Below are 20,223 nucleotides of genomic sequence, written 5' to 3' on the forward strand. Positions count from 1 at the left end.
GGGTCGACAGGGTCTCCTCAGGGTGCCGATGTAGGCCTTTTCAACTCGTGCCCAGGACTACTCCGCGCCGATCCGCATTTCATGTGTCTAAGCATGTAACATTAATGAAGTCATCTGGTGTCAGAGTTCTCAAATAATACTGTCTGACTTCCTGAATGCATTTTAATCTACCATCCACTAACCGGTTTGTTTTCTGTAATGGAATCGTTCCGAGCTAGAACTTTATCAGATTCTGGTGAAGATGCCTTTGAAATCGAGAGCGAGAGAGCACATGAACATGGAAACCGTTTGTATTACAACAATGGCGATATTTTCGCTGGCAGGTTTTCGCAATCCGCCGAAGACAGCGACGAACATTCAGTGCACAAAAAGACTCCCAAAGAGTTCAGTTACCTTTACACTTACCTATCGACAGTTCTGTTTGCTGTTGTCCTTGTCGTGGAGAACATATTTCACTTTAGACTGTTCACGAATTCACATGCATCCATTTCGTTCTACTGGTTGGAAAGTTGTGTTATAGCACTATTCTTCAGGTTTTGGGGAAGAAAGCGGATACGAAGGTTAGTGATATAAGATTTATTTTGTAATAAAATGTTAAACCTCGGGTTGGAAATGGCTTCATGAATATTTTAATGGTCTTTGAATTATAATTATTTGTTATATTTGAAAGCTTGAATCAGACAGCTGATTAAACACAAGGAAGTCATTTTGCTTTTAATATTGACATAGCTGTGAAAAAAGTCAATAAGTACTCGTTATTCGTATTATTAGTAATGCCATCAGAACGTTATGTTCGAGCACTTGCAGCAGTAATGTTTCCAAAAATTGTTGTTGTTATGCGAGAGCATGAGATGTGCCAACTTTAAGAAGGCTCGCAGCCCAGCGGGGGTACTCCAGATTTCAAGTGACGGGGATGATTGAAGGTTTTTTTGGGTTTGAAATTTTTAGCCTGCGTTGCAGCCGGACTTGTCACTCAAGACCTAAGAGAACTCGATATAGTCCGTCTGCGAAACGGCTCCAAATAGCTTGTTCTGGTATCCCGCCAGTTTGCATGGATATCTGTTGCCATTTCTGATTGGCTTAATTTCTAACGGGCTCTCTGATTGGACATTTTCCTATTGAGCAATCACGCAATAGTCTACAAAAAAATAACGAGTTGTTTATTTATCGCACTAAAAAATGGTTAGATAAAAAATAGCCTGTGGATGAAAATTACGCTAAAAGCAGACTAGACTATTTTTTAAGCTAACAATGAAGAATTTTATGAGTAAAACGCCACGTTTATTTTCAGCTTGATCAGCAGGTTGCAAATTATAGCTACATTTCGAAGTGCTCTTTTCACGGCTCTAAATGCTCGTTCCCAACTTTCTTCAGAAAAAGCCGTCATTTTCTTTTAATACACAACGCTAAAATATTTCAAAACGATCAATCGATCAATCAAAGGGAAAACCCGGGGAAGAACAACAAGTACAAATCGTATTTATAGGATCGCGGTTGGAGAGCAGAGTATTGTTCAAGAAGGAACGACCAATCATAGAAAGCGTTAGAAATTAAGCCAATCAGAAATGGTTACAGATATCCCTGCAAAACTGCGGGATACTGAAACAAGCTTTTGGGAGCCGTTTCGCAGATGGACTATATCAGGGATTGTTTAGACTGTCTGTGACGCAGGCTAGAAATTTTCAATTCTCAGATTTTTTTGGGTGGCTTGACTTAAAGGGACACAGTCACCTGGTGCACATGCACATTAGATACCATTTCTTAGTTGATTTGCATATCACACTTCATCACAAGCCTCGCGCTGAGAAGCGCATCCTTTGAAAAATGTAAACAAACCTTGTCGAGTCGAAGTTTTTGCCAGTCAAAATTATTATAGTTATTATAGACCTAATGTCATTTTAGAACACTCATTTTCTTGATATCATGGAGAATTTACTGATGGACTTGTCCATGGAAAGTCAAACGTCAACGAATACCTCTAAAGTCGAAGAATCATTTAATCGTTTATTTCGGTATCCGGTCGTGTCAAAAATTATCTTAGCTGTTTCTACGTTTCACAGTGTTTGCATGAGAAACAAATTGAGTTCAAATATTAGAGAATATGTCAATTTTAAAACGTAGCGAATCGACTGAGCTGCAATGTAGTGAAATGACTTTGTAGCGAAACTACTGGTAAGCTTTATTTCTGCTTTCAATCATATATTTTGCTTTTATAATTTCGTTTCTACAACTTCTCCGTTATCCAAATTTAGGAACCAAACCCATGTCGTTGCAAGAACGCTTGCTCGACCCGTAGAAAACAAGGTTCTACTGGAGGTCTTCCTTGTCGAGGAGATAATCGACTGTGTACCGAAGCTTGTCTTCGTCTGAGCTCCAAACCAAGCAGCTGTGACGCGTGGTTCGAATCGTTTATGAAGATTCCCACCGCATGAACCTTTTGCCAGGTTGAGAAAATGTAATTTTCCAAATATATATAATGGTGATTTGTTCTCCAATGTTTTTGATTGATTTCTCTCATTATTTTCAGTCAACGCAGGCGATTTCTTCCGCCCGGCGCCTTCACGTTTCCCACCTCTTCTTTTCATGTTCCGTTGGAGACGTGATCCATACTGTTTTTAACGAAATATGATAAAATAATATCATAGGATGAGCAAAAGCATACTCAGAAACAGGTTTCCAGTAAAAGATTGAAAATCCAATAAAACACTGGGAAGATTGAAGCGGATTTCTAGATGCCGATGAGTACTTTTGATTTCGGGTTGAGGTGGACGCTTTTCAAAATTGACAAAAACTAGAGTCCAGGTCAGCACGGTCACAAAGGTGACTGTGTCCCTTTAAGTAGGGATTTTTTGGGGTATTTAGAACAATCTGAAGATTCGTGGTAGTTTTGCGGCTGTTTTTATATTGGGTGTCTTGGGTGTCTCGAGTGTTGTTAGAATGACTACCAGATGCAGAAAAGATAACTTCAGGTGGTATGATGAATAAACAAATACAAACATTCAATTTCTAATGTTTTCATTTTTCGTGTTATATCATTTAATGCTTCCTGGAAATTTTTAAGGCTCGGAAATTCAGCATGGGATTTTTTTGGGGTTAATTTTTGGTCCAGGGATTTTTTTTTTGGTTTTGTAAGGATTTTATTGGGTTTTGAATTTTTACCCCATTCGATCATCCCCGTCACTTGAAATCCGGAGAACCCCCTCTGGGGCTCGCAGCAGTTTTCTGGACTTACGTAGGGTGGAAGTTTTGAAGTTACAATCTCGCATAGAAGATAAACTTAAATTTCTTTCATTTTTTTTAACGAAAATACAGTGATTACAATATGACTTACAATACCAACATTACTTACTACAGGTGTATACTTACAGTACTAACAATATTTACTGTACTTACAATTATACTAATGATCACAGTACTTACAATAATTACAATACTTTCAATATTCACAATCTCAAAGTACAGTTAGCTTACACTAAACGAAAGCAGCTTGGCACACGATTTAGTAAATGTATCTACAGTGTACATGATTAATGGTGTGACGGATGACAATCTTATTATTATATTTAGGTCTAAAAAACATTCAATGTCCAGAGTGGCGTTGCGTACACTTGTAGTAAAAATGTGATATCTGGCAACAATGAGAGAATAGTTAAGTACTCTAATGGTTTGATTTTTTGGGCCAGCCATATAAGATGGTTCTTTCAGATAAAATTAATTTTTGATTGAGTTTTTCGTGCCACCAGTTTTTCGTGCTAAAAGCGATTGCAGACCAATGATGATACACTGAAGGTAATCAACATGTGGATTAATGTTTGGTTTTCAAGGTTGCATCATTATTTGTTATGCCTGAGTGGAACAAGCTGGATTGTGTGGGTAGAATATTATGAATAATTTTAATCTGAAACATGATTAATTTTCGTTCTTTCAAGATGCGAAAAGGTAGCATGTAAATATTGCAGATGTTATCTTTGGTGAAGCCATGATTCAAAATTCTATTCTCAGGAAGCTCTTGTCTAGCAAGGTGGAATAGGCAGTTTTTGTAGAAAACGGATTGAGAGGTGTGAATGTGACTTGGGCGTTCGTTAGAGTGCAGAGTTTTATTTTCTATTCAGCCAGTATGGTTTTAAAGAGGCCATAGTATGTTGTGAAGGGGATTTCAAAGTTACTGTACATGTATATCTTTCCTTCAAGTCTGTTAGTGAAAGGAAGCTGTGATTTTGGTTGAGAAGGTCCTTACTATAACATATTCCTTTTCTATACTAGGAGTTAGTAAAAATCAGTTTTCCATCTAAAACAATATTACGGTTGTTCGAAATTATGTAATCCTTAACGGACGTATGCTCGTCAAAAGAGTTAGTGGCTTAAAGCTCTGCCAGTAACTAAAACGATTCGTTAAAATTCAGGAAGGTTCTCTAAATTGAGCAACTTAGAATAGTTATCACACTTGGTAAGGAATTCAAGACCTCCATAATGGCTGGTAGCTTGATTTGGGGTAATTTTCCAAGAAGCGTCGCTTGCTTCAGTAAATGCGCTTACCCTGGTGAAAATCTTTTGAGGATCTTTAAAGATCCTCAATTCCTTGAGGATCTTTGCGGATAGTGTGACAAGATCTTGCAAATGCAGGATCTTTGAAGATCTTTGAAAGATCTTCAAAGATCCTATGAGATCATTTTTTGAGGATCTTTGTCTTTAAAGATCTTTAAAGATCCTTGAAGATCCTGTGAGGTTTTTCACCAGGGTAATCCAGGCTATTTTTAGGGAGCATTCCATAATTTCAAAGTCGATCACTTTTAAGCTGTCGCGATGTTTTTCACCGATAATCATTTTCTTCTTGATTTTGGGTGGCTTACCTTCCCAAATGAAGTTTAAAATGAGTTTGTTAATTTTGTCTACTAGGGGTTTCATTACAGTCAATAGCAAGCTACAATAGATGAGTTTAGACAAGCTAATGGTTTTCATAAATAATATTAATTTTGCTAATTAAAGTACTAAGCTTTCTTCTTTTCCAGTTGTTGACTCAGGTTTTTTCTCTTTTATACTACATCATCATTTCAACATATGATGAAATGTAAATTTTTTCATCAGTTTCCAAGCAGCAACTACATGTATTATCTTAACCCGCCATTACACATTGAAACTTTTAGCTGAAACTTGTGTGCAACAGCGAACACGGTGAAACTCTTGCATTTTTCACCACTGCGACTGTTGCCAGCCTATGCAGAAGTAGAAAGTGGTTTTACTTTTTGTGAAACTTTTCTCGCAACGGAAGTTCAAAAAAGTTTCACGAAACAGACCATGTTACACAGTGCAACGCCTGCTGAAACTTGTTTCGCAGCGCTTTTGCACGCAAGTTTCAGCTGAAAGTTTCAACGTGTAATGGCGGCTTTAGCAACGGTAGCTCGAAGCCTTAAAGATTTAAACTACTCAATCTAGACAACTTGCAGAAAAAATTAGAAAAAAATCTGTAAGAATTTTCGAGTACCTAAATACATGTAATGAATCAACTTTTATGGGGTGATTTTGTTTATTCCTGCTTTTTTCACCAATACATGTATCTCTGGCAAAATAAAACTTGACACTTCCTCTTTTCTGTTAAAAAGTGAAAAGCACTTTTTTCAAAACCTTTAACCCCTAATATCAAAAAAACAAATTCTCCTATCTTGTCATCATACTTTTCTTATAAAAGTAATGGGGAGAGGTTATAAAAATATCAAGAAAATTCACCTTGGGTGATCATATCCTAATTCTCATGACCTCATGGGTTGAATAAGCATTGATATTACAAGGAGAAATTTGATTTTGATCATTTCAAGACGAGAAGAAACTTTTTGTATCTCCAAGCAGCCATGTAATGTTCAGCTGTTTATTATATAAACACCAATGAAATACCAAATCATTACAAAAGGCAAGGAATTATTGTGTAACCATAGGAATCAATATGGTGATCTTTTCATGTGTGAAGATTCCATGTTTTTGCGCAAAAGCTCACCTGGTATTTCATTGGTGTTTATTATAATAAATATTATAATGCTTTAACTTTTGTACTCCTGAGGAGAAATCTGTCAGATAATGTCTCGATGAAATTCCTGTTATCTTCAATGTCTGCACAAGCATGAAGTGAGTCATTCTTCCATAACACTGGAGCGAACTGAAAATTTTTTTCACAAATTTAATTTTACCTATTTAACTGAGAACGAAAGGAAACACTTGCTTTTTAACGCCAAATTGACCTGTTTTCTTCACGAGTTTTTTTCCACAAATGTACATGTAGCCTGAGTATCAGGCCCTCCCAAGGGGAGGACAAAGTTGCCCTTTTCTGATTGTCTGATTTTAGTTGATAAGGTAACAACATACTGTATAAATTAGTTAATGATTTCAGTTTTGGGTTTGTCAACTTGCTGATCTTTTGCACAATCAACCACCTTGCATAAGGAGTCTCTGTACCAAGGATGGTCACTTACAAGAGAGTTGACAATAGTATAAGGGTCATACTTGCATCCCTCCAAATGTAATAATATTTTTTTTATATAATATTGATCCCACTTAATTCTTATTTCCATATGTGTATCATAATTATATCATACCCTTGAAACTCAATGTCTGGATTTCATCATCAATGATGTTCACAGTAATTGACAACCATTGATAACACAATTATTATAATGTATGGTTTTGTTGGTGTTTAGTTTCAGGAGCCAGGCAAGCCATTTTCTCCCTCTGCTCTTTCTACATGTTGCCGTTGTGACTATGTTTGCATTGGATTTCAATCAGGCAGCATTCGGTAGTTCAGGAGGATCTGAATCTTACGTGGTTTGTATTAAATAGATATACATGTACTGTACAGTCATTTGCAGCGACAGATTATTATTATTTTTTATTTATTTATTTATTTATTGAAAAAGAAAGATAAAATCCTTTAGTTAGTAAATCACTTGCAATAATTTTCTCAAAAATAAATTCTTTTTTTTTTCTCATTATACATTGTTAGACTTATAAAATTTATGTGACATGGCTCACAACAGTGATCAACATGTTCAGCGTTGTAACCACTTAAAGCTATAATTAGGGGTTCATGGTTATGCTGTTGCTATGTTCAGGAAGCCTCTTAAGTCAAGGAAAAGGACCATACATACATGTACTTTATTGGCTCGTCCCCACGGGGCTTTTCAGAGTCAATTTAAAATTATATAACTAAGTACAAGACAATAATAAAAGAAGATAAAGCTGATTAAATAAAACAGTCATTAAGAAGTTCTTGCCTAAGTAAGTGCTTGAGCACTGTCACGGAAGGGCTAAGTTTGAGCGAAGGCTGCAACTCATTCCAAAGAGAGGTCGCTCGATATTGAAAGGTCCTTTGGTTGCTAGCAGTGCGAAAGAGTGGTATGTTTAAAAGTTGGCACTTAAAAACCAGAACAGCAAAACGAAAATAAAGTTGTTGCCTGATTGGTAGCCAGCACAAATCTTTTAGCAAACGGGTTATGTGATCGAATTTTTTAGCGCCGCACACAATGCGACTTGTAAGCGAAATTCTGTACTGCTTGGAGCTTGTCCAGATTAGCTTGAGTAGTATTGCCCCAAACAGAAGAGCAATAGAATAATTTACTTAACACTAAGGCATTTATAATAATAATTAAGGCGCGCTCATCAAAAATATGCTTTACGCGGTTAATTTAGCCTAACTGTGACATGCAAGAGGATACAGTGGAAACAATATGCTCATTACTTGTTTGCCAATTATTAGACATTGCATGATACCATTATGTAAATATGTTTAAAAAAACGAGCAGGAGTTTTTTATCGGGTTTAAAACCACGAGGTGCAGCCGAGTGGTTTTAGGCCCGATAAAACACATAGTGCGAGTTTTTTTGAACGGCTTCAAAATATTCCTGGAAAATCTTGTGTCAAAAGAGTTCATAACAATTATATGCTTTTGTGAAGGTAAGAGAAAAACACCACATACTAATGAGGGGTGTTTTATCAGCTGATAAAACACCGCATACAGTAATGTACAGTGTTTTATCAGCTGGTAAAACACTGCATACTAATAAGGAAGAGGTTTATCAATATAAAGTCACTGCATGTGGTGTATTATCGACTATTTGATAGGTCAATGGGCTAATATGAATTATTAATGAGTTTTTGAAATTTGTTGTATTAACTGATAAAGATTAATTAGTAGAAGTATTGATTCATAATAACATAGTGGATGGAAAGTGCTGGAAACCCTTGCCAGCCACCTCAATATTATTAAATAATTATTATTCTCTCCAGCACCATGGGTGGAGTGGCTACTCACACCATTGTCTTTGGATGGGGGGGGGGGGGGATGGGTTAGGGTTAGCGGGGGTACTAGAGTACTAAAGTGGTAATGTCTCAAAAATTAAAAATTATGAGCAGGGCTCAAAATAACGGCCGGTTATCGGACAATGTCCGGTCAAGATGACAATTTGTCTCCAGGGCAAAATTTCGGTTTGGTGGTCATTTTGACCGGTCTCCCACACAGCTTTCAAATAAACAACTAGAAAGTTTTATGTCGAATAGAATGCAGAGGCCATTGCCTGTGGAAATGCAAATAGCGAACATAAGTGATACTTTTAGCAATCAACACTTTTATACATGTACTCTTTAGCAACAAGTTTCTGAGCATACGAGACAATATTTTTCTCTTTTTAAAAGAAATATTTTCAATTTTTTGACCGGTCAGAAACAAGACATGACCGAGCTAAAATTTGTTTTTGGCCGGTCAACATGACCGGCAACTGTCCAAAAATTATTTTGAGCCCTGATGAGATTTTGGGATCTGCTGAGATACTCTGAATGGGTACAATGAAAAATGGACTAGGGGTTAGTTTCTGAAGAAACTGTAGTGCTGTGTCAATGTGGAGTAGAAAGGAACGTTTGGTTTGTCAACAGAGTTCGATTTTTGGAGGTAAATTGGCCGCCGTAAGGAGATTTGAGTGCTGATGTTTCAAGCATTTAACCCTTTGTCAGAATGAATCAAGGGATTTTGGGTTGTTTGTGTTTATAAAGTAAGCAGTGGAGCAACGCTATTGATGAGAGGAACTGGAACTACACATTAAAGTTGTAAATGGTTTGAACCCAGGAGTCATGTCATAAGTACGTAAATTATGATCACCCGGGTGAGTGTAGTCCTGAGAAGGACTGTTTGTGGTGACTTTGACTGACGTTTCAACAACCTGAGCGGAAGTCATCTTCAGAGTCAAGTCACTTGACTCTGAAGATGACTCCCGCTCAGGTCTCAGGTTGTCGAAACGTCAGTCAAAGTCACCACAAACAGTCCTTCTCAGGACTACACTCACCCGGATGATCATAATTTACGTACTTATGACACATTAAAGTGTTGAGCGACTGGTTTACTAAACACCAATGAAATATGACAATGCCAAATTTCCTTTCTCGTTGCAGGTATCCCTGTCCTTGACACCTCCTTTAATTCTTTTAGCATCATGGGTAACAAATCGGCAGAGCTATCCCGACAAGATTGCTATAATGGTAACCTTGTCATGTTCACTTACTATGGTAATGTTCTGTTCAATGGATGATCCATATGCACATTACAAGGTGTCTTTCAGTGATGGAGCCTTTGGTTTCATGATGGCTGCTTCACTTGCCTTTTTCACTGTTCATGGGAAGAAATATTTGCCTAAGGTATGTTTATCCCTATTAGGTGCAAATTAAACAAGAAAAGTACTGTAGGTCTGGACCTGTTATCATTGTCATCATTATCATAAACTTAATTGCAACTCTTACGTAAGCACTAATTATCTCTGAGAGAAGATGTAAGTAAACTGAAATACACTAAGGTAAATAAATAACATAAATCAATACATGTAAACGCCCGTTTAAAGGGTTTCAAGATTTGCCCAACATTCGTTCAACAAAAGTTGAACGGATGTTGGGCAAATGTTGGATGAACGGAGTGTTCAAACAGTTTCAATGCCGTTCAACATTTTAAAGAACAAAGAAAATGTTGAATCGATGTTGGATGAAAGTTTAAACCATTTTACAAAACACAAAAACACTTTATTACAAAAAAAAAATAAAAAATATATAAAATTATAATTTGATTCAACACATTTTAAACAACCTTTCAACATTTCTTTACCCTTTCAATTATGTTGAACGACCTATTCAAATGCCCCCTGACATTTGGTTCAACAACTCTGTTGAACGCATGTTGAAGCAAATAATGAAACCATTTAAACAGGCCTTAACACAATATTTCAGTAAATCAGAACATAGAGTTAAATCAAAATGTTATTCCTCGAACATGACAAACAAGTAGCAGTTCTTCTGTTAACATGTTATTGTTCTGCTATTTTGTAGCAGAAAATATAAGTGAATCACCATAGAATGTAGTATTGGCATGTCGTAACTGAATTTTGAAAATGCCTGCAAGTCTGCTAGTATACATGTAGTATGCTAGCTTGGTATAAATAAAGATGTAATAAAGGTGGCAGTATTTAGAAATCAAAGTTAAAAACACATTGCTTGTGATAAATGATATATGTACCGTCTTAATTGATCATAAGACTCTTTACCATGCCAGAGCAGTGTTATTGTTTTTGTTTTCCCTTTTGGGGTCATGTTTGCTGAAAAAGAGCGCTGCGTAAATGCTTTTTCAACCTAAACCCGGTATTTTAGGTGACAAAATGCATTGAACGCTTTCATGAAAGCTGGTTTGTACATTGTAAATGTGCATACCAAAATGTTAATGTAATTAAATGTATAAAACAATGGATAAAAATTTCAGTCCACACCACATTTATGGTTTTCACATGTTTGATGTGACAAAATTTTGAGTAAAACACATTGCTATAATTTTGAAAGAGGGAAGATAATGTTTGTGAAAATGTTTGCATTGAGAATGCACCAAAGGAGGCAGATGCAATTTTAAAAACTGACAAAAGTGGCCAGCCTGTAAATTTCTCATACATTATCACTATGAGTCAGGGATCTTGATGTCTCCATCCCAGCTTGCTTGGCTGTGGCAGATGAAACCCTGGATGTAAAGGGTGGGGCCAGTACTACGTACCCTGCACTCCACCTTAAAACTCCACTGCACAGGTTCAAAGGACATGTCCTAGTCGACATGGACCTCCCCCTTCATAGATTTTCATTTTTGAAGCCAAGCCATGGTGATCATGACTACAGTGCTTGCATGATCAAACAGTTAGGTCACAAGAATGAAGAAAATGATCGTAAGATATGATGGGTCTTGATTTTCAAACAAATTCTCCCAACTAGTGCTACCATAAGTGTATCAAGAACAGTGAGGAGAATTTGCATACTGGGAGTTAAAGCCTCGATAATTTTTTGAAATATAACAATCTAAGTATTTCAACAATTGACATTAGTTTTTTGGCTATTTTGTTTCTGTTGCAGGCTACTCGGGCAGAACTGCTCTATCTCTTAAATTTTAGCTGTGTTGTCTGCCTTCCATTTCTCGCCCTTCTTTTGGGAGAATTGCCAGCGTTTGAAGTTGAAGTATTTAAAAGAGGAGCATTTGATCTTGTCTTTAGTGTATTTGTTGTGGTAAGTTAATCCAGTTCTAAAATCTAAAATCTATCAGTTTTGCTAAAGCTTCCTGCAGCATCACCAACAAATCTTTAGACTTTGAATATTTTTAATCTTTTGAATATTGAATGTTGACTTTTGAATATTTATCTATTTAAGCTACATGTATCATTATCTATTTAACCGTTGTTATTTAATATTTAGGTGTGTATTGATTGATCATTTTAGATAGCGCAGGTCCACATCAGGACTTAATGTCTTGCCAATTCCCCAACCTGCTTTACCAAATAAACTGTGATCCGATGCGCATGACTATAAGCAAGCCGAGGCTGAAATATGAAATTAATTTCCCAATTTTCCTCCCCAATTTGTTCATGAGCTTGTGCAAACCAGTTAAACCAGTTGACAGCCGGTTGGTTTGTGGGCGGCGGCAGATTAAAGAAGGGGACGGCTGTGTGCAGAGGTTTCTTATTGGTCCGCCGATACATCATAGGAACCACTCCTCGTGGGGTAGGACAACCCACCGAATACAGTAACTATTTTACAGTCGCGGTAATGCCTTGGTAGATGATGACTAAGTTCTTTTGTTTTGGTATCGATTAACTTAATACCCAGTATATTTTCCAATGGGCATTCAAAGAAAGGCTAAAGATGTTGAGAGATTTAGCATCGCGTATACGTGAAACGTGAACTGACGGCAAAAATGACCACGTAACCACGATTTTCCCGTCATTTTTCGCGTTTGTCGGTTTTCGGTTCTACGTGAGAACTACGTAAGTATTTCTTCCTTTCGTTGTTACATGTTACGTGTGAGTGGTTGATTGTTGAAAACAAGTACCCCAATAATTTTTCCGGCAAGTCATACTAGGGCAAATTAAGTTTCATGTTTAAAAACCCTTCATAACTCACTCCTTACCGTACTTTTCTTCATGAACTCACCACAGTGAGTCGCAAAACAGCTTCATCGTAACTCGCAAAATTAAAGCTTAAGACAGCAAAAGGTTTACGCTAATTTTACGTGAAACGCGAAACGGCAAGGTTGCATTTGCCGTTTCACATGAACGCGATGCTAAATCTTTCTAATTTGGGACTCAAACGGGACCTTTCAAAAAAGTTAGGCGATGTTCTCCCAAAGTTAAAAAAATTGCGAATGCGCCGCGCAAAAAGTGCAGCCGATGCACTAATACTTTCCCTCTGTACTATGTTTCTCTTGTTGAATTTGTGTGTGACTGTTTCCTTTATTTCTAGGCTGTCCTTCGTTTGGCCAGCCAGGCCGCCAGTCTTTATCAACTCAAACACTCTTCCCCTCTCCTAAACGCCACAACGCGGGGATTTGCGTGGATTTGGATTACGCTTGCGATCGCCTTAATGACGCCCAACCACACTGGTGATTTCATGGTCACTATATTTCTATCATTTTGGATTTATGGTTTCTTTACCTATCTACCAATACTGTGTTCCGATCTTCGGTGGATCTAAAATCCTGCCTGCAAATATAAATCAAATGAAAAAGTGGTAGTTTTACATGCCGCAGAATGGGTAAGAAATTATGTGCATGAATATGTAAAATTTGCATACCACTGGCAGGTCCATTATTCTGTTAGTAAGGCCCGGTTCAGATGCCGAACTTTTCATGAGCCTAACCTAATACCTTGAATTAAGTACATGAAAAGTTCGGCATCTGAATCAGTTGAGAACGGCTGTTTTAATTTGGAACGGCTCAGCCGTTCTTCCCGCCTGGCTCAGCCGGGAATTTCGGCTTTGGAACGGCTTTGATTCAGACGCCGAACTTTTCATGAGCCGAACCTAATGCATAAATTATTATAACGTATTTCAAACAAAAAAAATAAAAAAAAGGAAAACGTTAACATTTCGATTGGTTTTGCTTCAAGTAAATAAAGTTCGGCTAATCAAGTTCGGCGTCTGAATCAAAAGGCGGGATTTTCGTGATTTGGGCCGACCTTAATTTGAATTAAGTTCGGCTCGTGGAAAGTTCGGCGTCTGAACTGGGCCTAAGAGGCGTAATGAAGTGAAAGCGACCACTCTTGCACAGAATTCACTGCCCGTTGCAGAGCGGTGTTTTTCGTGAGGAGGTCTGAAGAACAACAATGTAGTGAGTGGAGCAGCGGTCAGACCAAAAAAAAAAACCTGGCCATTGTAAAGATGAGCTGTTAAAAGGCCCGATCAAACGGTTTCAACGTTTGACCAACATTCGTTCAACATAAATTGAACTAATGTTGGGCAAATGTTGGACAAATGTTGAGCGGAGTGTTCAAACGGCTTGAATGCCATTCAACAATTTGGAGAACAATAGAAGTGTTGATTCGATTTTGAATGAAAGTTTAAACCAAAAAATTTGACTCAACACGCTTTCAACATAATTATTTTACACTTTCAAAAACGTTGAATTGAACGACCTGTTCAAACGCCCCCGACATTTGGTTCTTTAATTTGTTGAACGCATGTTGAAGCAAATGTCGCGCCTTATACTTGTAGTAGAGGTTCACATTCCTTGTTTATTCTGAAATCGTTAGAAACATGAATAGAATGATCAAGTTTCAGGGATATGGGCTCCTGACCAGTTGTCATTCCGCTTTCGGAAAAATCGCCGATCGATTTGAAACTTCAACATGCATAGGTTGACATTTTCCCCCTTGAACCAGGAACCATGTGCATTCCGCTGGACAAAGAGAAGGTGTCAACTTGACGGCTTCACGTTTAAAAATCCCCACACCACCCAGGTAAAGTTTAATTCCCCCCCCCCCCCCCCCCACACACACACACACACACCGTTCATTTCGTTAAAATCTACATATCCACCTCTCTGAATGAAGGTCATTGAAAAATTCAAAGGGAGGGAGGGGACTCAAACGCCAAAATGTTTAGCATGAAGCTAAATGGGAATTTCCGGGGTTGTGGGGTTCATATTTTCTCGAAAATCATAGTGAAAACAAATTTGATGAGCTAAAGTTTATTATTTATTATCTGTATTTAAAGAGATTTTTAAAAATGATACTAGTTTTATTATTAAAATATTATTAGTAATTTCTTTGCTGACAAGTCTGTGAAAGAAAAAAGTAGTTGATCACGGGAGGCTTTAAGGAAACTGCTTAATCTCTAAAATAGAGCGGTATTCAATCAACTGTCGTAAAACCAAACCAAAGTAGCGAAGTTACTCAGACCAATCAGAGCAAACGAAAGCATCGATATGAACCAATTAGCATTCCAAGCAAATACACGTCACCGACGCCAAGCGCGGGAAAACACGTGCGGACAAGTCACGATTGGTTTTGCTTCTCATTGGTTGAGAAAGTGGCGCAAGTTTCAACCAATCAGAACGTGGCAAAGCCAAACCAAGACAAACGCGAATTAATGTCGGTATTCAATTGAAAACCGCTCTTAAGGACGGTACCTACTAAGGGACCGTTCATTTTTTATGAGCATGGGGGGGCTGGTGGGATTTAGGGGGGGGGCCACGAGAAAAAAAATGGCACTAAAGGGGGGGGGGGCTACCAAAAAAAAATGAGTGAAAGAGGGGGGGGGTCACCAGAAATAATTGGCTAGTAGGGGAAATTGAAAGTGGCTCAACACAGAAACAGATGAAGAAATTGAATATTATTTCAATTTTATTTAATGCGATTTTCCTAACCACTTTTAATTTGTTTTACATACTGAGGTCGAAATCTGCATTTTATATTAACAACAACTGAGGAAATGAAGCATATCTGTTGGAAAAGCAATAATGAATATAAACTGAGGTAGACACCTATGTTTGTACAAGTTCAAATTAATATAAAGACGTATCAGTCTCACTATTGAATCATCCTTGGGGGAGTAGTTTTCTACAAAGTGGTTGTACTCTGAACTATATCAATAGATTGTTTAATGTTCTTTTTAATAGTACTCACTTTTATAAAGACTGTTGATTAGTAAATTATTTGAACCCAGGAGTATCAGTAGACTCAGTAGTATGCCTAGTGTGAACATCCAGATTAGTTTTAATAATAGAACTGTTGTTGGTGACTTCAGTTGACGGTAAATCTGAGCTGTAAGCCATCTTCAGAAAAGCTTGTAACTGTTATTTTTAATAGCAGTACTTTAATACCCAGGCGCGTAGGAGGGGGGGTTCGAGGGGTTCGAACGAACCCCCTTTACAGATCAGTAATGGCGGAAGAGAAAGCACTTAATGAGGAGGTTGAACAATTACATGAGGTGTACCATGCGAGAGAGTAGAATGTCTGCCCTGGTTCTAATGCATATCAAATATGATATGCCTGTCAATTTTGACGAGATAGTCAATTTGTTCGAAGGCCTACACCCGAGAATGATGCAGTTTACCAGCTTGGTGTATGACTATCAGTAGGTCGAATAGCTATCAGAACTCGACAGGGCGCGGAATGTACATTGAACTTTCTTGTTTAAGTTGAAACAATTATGCCGTAGGAATGATGTACATAGCTCAAAAAGCTGCTGTAAAACAAATTTGTGATTTGCCTAAAATGGGTCTCAAAATGCAGGAAATGAGGTTTCTGGGAACCTAGATTTTCAAAAATTTCCGGGGGAGCATGCCCCCGGACCCCACTAGTAAGCAAGATTTGGGGCTCAACGAACACCCCTATCTAACCCTTACCTACGCGACTGATATCTGTGCGTCCGCTGTTTTTTTCTGTTTAATATGACTCGTAATCGTTATTTGGTATGCTTCGATCCGTATTTTATTAGTCAGATCTGTACGTGTATTAATTGTTTCTACTCGAAGGGGAGTAATTTCACTTTAACCATTTGCTTGATTAATTTTTTATAGTTTCTTTGAGAATCTAAATGGAAATTTAGGGTTTGTCGTTGCCGTAAACGTGTTGCTATCTATAAAACGTTTTTTTAAACAAGAGAAATCTTTACCTAAGTAGAGAACGGTTACTTGTTAATAGTACTGTAAAGAAATCACAGTAACAATTACGTTTATCTTTGATATAAACAGTACATAAGCGTTTTGTTAAAGTTAGGAGTATGATTTGTTTCTGGTTGGGCAGGAGGGGGGGGGGTCATCAGAAAAAAATAGTTCTACTTGGGGGGGGCCATGTGGAAAAAAATTGCATGCTAGGGGGGGGTCATACAGTTTCGTAGTGGCAATTAACCAAATCCCACCAGCCCCCCCATGCTCATAAAAAATGAACGGTCCCTAATACCGAAGTATTTTTGTCCAGTTTATGACTATGCGAGAAAAGCAGATCTTAGCAAGGGCTTTTGGAATCTAAAAAGAAAATTGGGGGTAACCACGCATTTTTCAGAGATAATTAAACATTAATATCTCCAAAAAACGCCAAAATATAAAGCAATGTATGGGATTTTTCCATAAATTGAAGCTTAATTATCTCTGAAAAATGCATGGTTACCCCCAATTTTTTTTTTTTGAGATACCAAAAGCATTTGGTAAGTTCTGCTTTCTCCGTATAGTTTTAAACTGCGCAAAAATATTGCTGTATTAGTAGGCACCACCCATAGGAAACCCGAGTATCTCGCGATGCGCAGAACGTATGCGCAGTAACAATAGTAGGCACCGTCCTTAAGAGCAGTTTACATGCCTAATATCATGGGTGAAAAATTACTCCTTCATTTTGACGAAAAAATTTCAACGTTAATTTATAATTTCATCTGCAGCCAAAGCACTAAAAAAAAGTGCTCTATCAGTATAGTTATAGTGTAGTAACTTAAAGAAGGCTGGGCTATTGTTTAGTTTTCCTTTGGTGTAAGAAAAGGTGACTTTCAGCTTTTTAATTTCTTAGTGCAACTAAAAAACACTGACATAGTACATTTAGCTTTTGCTATAGTTTTCTGATACAGCACTGCGCGTGCTTTGTTGTTCTTTCCGGTGCCAATTTTAGTCTATCATATATGGAATAATCTCGCGATCGTACTTAGCTCACAAAGGAATGGAGAAAATAGCCCAGCCTAAACCCTCTTGTAGGGCGTCACCTCGGTCATCTTTTATTGCATTTGACCGGCTTTAGAGATTTGATGCACTTTTAAGTGAGTGCAAGCAGACTTTTCTTTCACACCGTTTTTTAAAGTCTGTGTAGTTTATGTTTGTTACGTTTTTCTTGTAAATGCTAAATGATTTTTTGAGAATTTTCACACGTAACTGTTAATATCGTTGAACTTCGTTAGCATTGTTTTTCGGGCTAAATTCTCGTCCCATGATACTCGCCTCTGAAGTTTAGCAATTCACTGGCTGGTAGAACAAGCGAAACACGCGCGGGCGCACGCGCGCGCGCGAAGATCTCCTCCCGTGTCAGTAGAGCGTATTTCGATCGTTCTACTATTCCTGAGAAAAATAATATATTAAATAAAAAATCTTTCTTACTGTTAAACCTTTTATCTGCCTTTTACCTTTTTGAAAGGCTGTGCTTTTGTTCGGTTGGAGGAATAAAGTTCCAAACAAAACGATCTGGACAGCGTCTTGCTTTGTACTTTAAAAAAAGTTTTGGGTGGGTGCGTGCCGCTGGGACCCCAAAACCCTTACCCCTAAACCAGACCAAGTTCAGCTGCATTTTGCAACCCTATATACCAGACTCGCTCAGTATTCTCCAGAAGCTCGGTCAATATCATGGTCCAGAGAAATCAAAGTCTTCTACGCGTACAACAACAACTGAAACACGTTTTTTAAGTGTCAATTCTCGGGAAACCTATTCAGTAGACTAAATTCTTCAAGCGATTGATCAGTTTCCTGAGAAATGATAGCCCTATTCCAGACCAAAACTCTGTTTTCTGTATCCTATTCCAGACTAAACTGCTTGAAAACCATACCCTTCACAGTGGCACATACCCATATAGCTTATGGGAGTACCCCTCCGGGTGTCGCGCCAACAAGCCAGGCACGGCGCCTGCCGATAGCGTGGATTCACCCCAGCAGTCGCTTTCTATAGTCTTTCTATTGTGTCACGTCGCGCTTCACGCTAGAAACACTCCCCTGTTTTTATGGCATTGTGATGTGCGGGGAAAATAAGGTTAGTCTGTTGCTTTACAAAGCTGTAACCTATATTCTGCAAGTTGTTTTACAATGCTCTCGTCATCACGTTACGAGAAAGTGATGGAGCGTTATTTTAAAAGTTATTTATCATTCAGATTCAGGGGAATGTGGGCTTTTAGGTGAAAGCAGGGTTAAGGGAAAATTGCTTCGTGAAAATGCATTTTCATTTTATTCCTTTCTGGAGCGAGACAGTTTTATTTTAAACCTAATTAACAAAATGAATTGCACACAGAAGAGCAAACGATGCAATTTCATTGATCAGTGCAGCGCGGGGCAGCAGAATCGAAAGCGTGACTCTAGCCTGCGTAGCAAGCGTTTCCGTGCTGTTTCCTAGCAAGGACCGCACGGAAAATGGCGCGAGTAAGCGGGGAGGGCTTTCCTTTTTTTGGCTCTCGTTTCATTTCTCGCGCGGCGAAAACCGAGAATCTCGTTCTTTGCTCCGAAACAGCACGGAACGCAGGCTAGCGTGACTCGGTCTGACTAGCACCGATACGGGTGACTTAGGACAGCGGCTTCGCACGTAAGACGATAAGTGGCGGTACAGTGGCGGCCATTTTAAATCAAGCAAGTCCATGCAGCGTTGCAAATAATACCACGTGTGATGTAAAGGTAAAGTTTTAAGCTTTGAAATTTATTTCTAATGACAGTAAAAGTAATTTAAACAGGAGGAAATCGACTTTCTTTAATTTCCAGATACTGAATATGACGGCCTGAGACATATACGAGACATTTTCGGCTGTACGAGACATTTTCGGCTGTGGAAGATTTGAGGATCTCTGATTCTCTCCGAGCAAATTTAATATAAGGTAAGCCTAAGCTTAGAGCTTAAGCTATTTCTTTCCACGTGGTTTTGCTGTCTCAGTTTTTTGTTGTTGCTTATCATAAATTCGTACGTATTTTAATTTGTTAACATATTACCGAGACAGGGATGAAAAATAGTTTCAATTTGTAGCTTGGTGGCTACCGGTTTCCAGCACTTTCCAGCTCTTATACTTTGATGGATCAATACTACCACTCTTTATCAGTTGAATTACAGTAATAATGGAATCAAACAAAGGCCTATACATTGGCGAACAGGTTGTACATGTGGTATTGTCTTAACATAATGGGTTACCATAGCAACAGTATAGCCTGTTAAAAACACCCCTAATTTTACCTTTAAGTTGTTATAATTAAAAAACGAGCTCAGTGACCCCCATGTTTTATTATAGAACTATTATCAGTATGTTGAGATACTGAAGGACTGCAGTCAGACATGATCAGCAATATTTATACAGAAGTGGTTCTTCTTTTAGTTTGAGCTGTTTATATCTGATTCTTGAGTTAATCCTCAATAGGCTCTATGTAGATAGGCTGCATAGGAGGTTCTTGAGTGCAGGTAACTAGGGATGAATAGGCAGCTCGGTGTGGCCGAGTGGTTAGAGGCACAGACTTGTAATCTGGTGGTCCCAGGTTCAAGTTCGCTCTCTGCGGACCACTCAAGCTGGATTTGTTTCATGGTAGCCCCCTGTTTCAAATCCTCGGCCATGCTTTGGCAATAGGCAACTGGTAAGCATCCTTGCTAGATGGGATATTTCAGTTTATGTTTAGTTTGCATTATTTCTTTCAGTTAGTTTAAGTGTTTCTAACACTTAAATAAAGTTATTATTGTAATTATT

General features: G+C 38.1%; 1 protein-coding gene and 1 long non-coding RNA gene across 3 annotated transcripts; both read left to right on the plus strand.

Moving 5' to 3' along the window:
- The first annotated feature begins 82 nt into the window (after positions 1 to 82).
- On the plus strand, positions 83 to 13,707 carry LOC146470723 (uncharacterized). Of its 2 annotated transcripts, XR_014866975.1 has the most exons (6): positions 83 to 560; positions 6,687 to 6,810; positions 9,427 to 9,669; positions 11,407 to 11,556; positions 12,787 to 13,146; positions 13,556 to 13,707. XR_014866975.1 is itself a non-coding variant. In XM_085121688.1 (5 exons), exons 1-5 carry the CDS (start codon positions 199 to 201, stop codon positions 13,015 to 13,017), a joined length of 1,110 nt encoding a protein of 369 aa, XP_084977814.1. In that variant the 5' UTR covers positions 83 to 198; the 3' UTR covers positions 13,018 to 13,150. The 2 variants fall into 2 exon arrangements, 1 of the variants encoding a protein (XP_084977814.1); XM_085121688.1 differs by lacking the exon at positions 13,556 to 13,707 and having other exon boundaries at positions 12,787 to 13,150.
- Positions 13,708 to 19,091: 5,384 nt separating this feature from the next.
- LOC146470724 (uncharacterized) lies at positions 19,092 to 19,878 on the plus strand. The gene is made up of 3 exons (XR_014866979.1): positions 19,092 to 19,179; positions 19,281 to 19,371; positions 19,777 to 19,878. It is a non-coding gene; the product is annotated as an uncharacterized LOC146470724 (long non-coding RNA).
- The last annotated feature ends 345 nt before the right edge of the window (positions 19,879 to 20,223 follow it).

The sequence above is a fragment of the Pavona decussata genome, unplaced genomic scaffold (assembly GCF_977016875.1).
Source record: "Pavona decussata unplaced genomic scaffold, jaPavDecu1.1 SCAFFOLD_112, whole genome shotgun sequence".
NCBI classification, from domain to species: Eukaryota; Metazoa; Cnidaria; class Anthozoa; order Scleractinia; family Agariciidae; genus Pavona; species Pavona decussata.

Bases quoted from the DNA above. Each gene is read 5' to 3' on its own strand.
- LOC146470723 (XM_085121688.1), top strand. From the start codon at position 199: ATGGAATCGTTCCGAGCTAGAACTTTATCAGATTCTGGTGAAGATGCC. The intron at 6,811-9,426 runs GTTTGTATTAAA...TTCTCGTTGCAG, and splicing joins GAGGATCTGAATCTTACGTG to GTATCCCTGTCCTTGACACC. The intron at 9,670-11,406 runs GTATGTTTATCC...TTTCTGTTGCAG, and splicing joins GGAAGAAATATTTGCCTAAG to GCTACTCGGGCAGAACTGCT.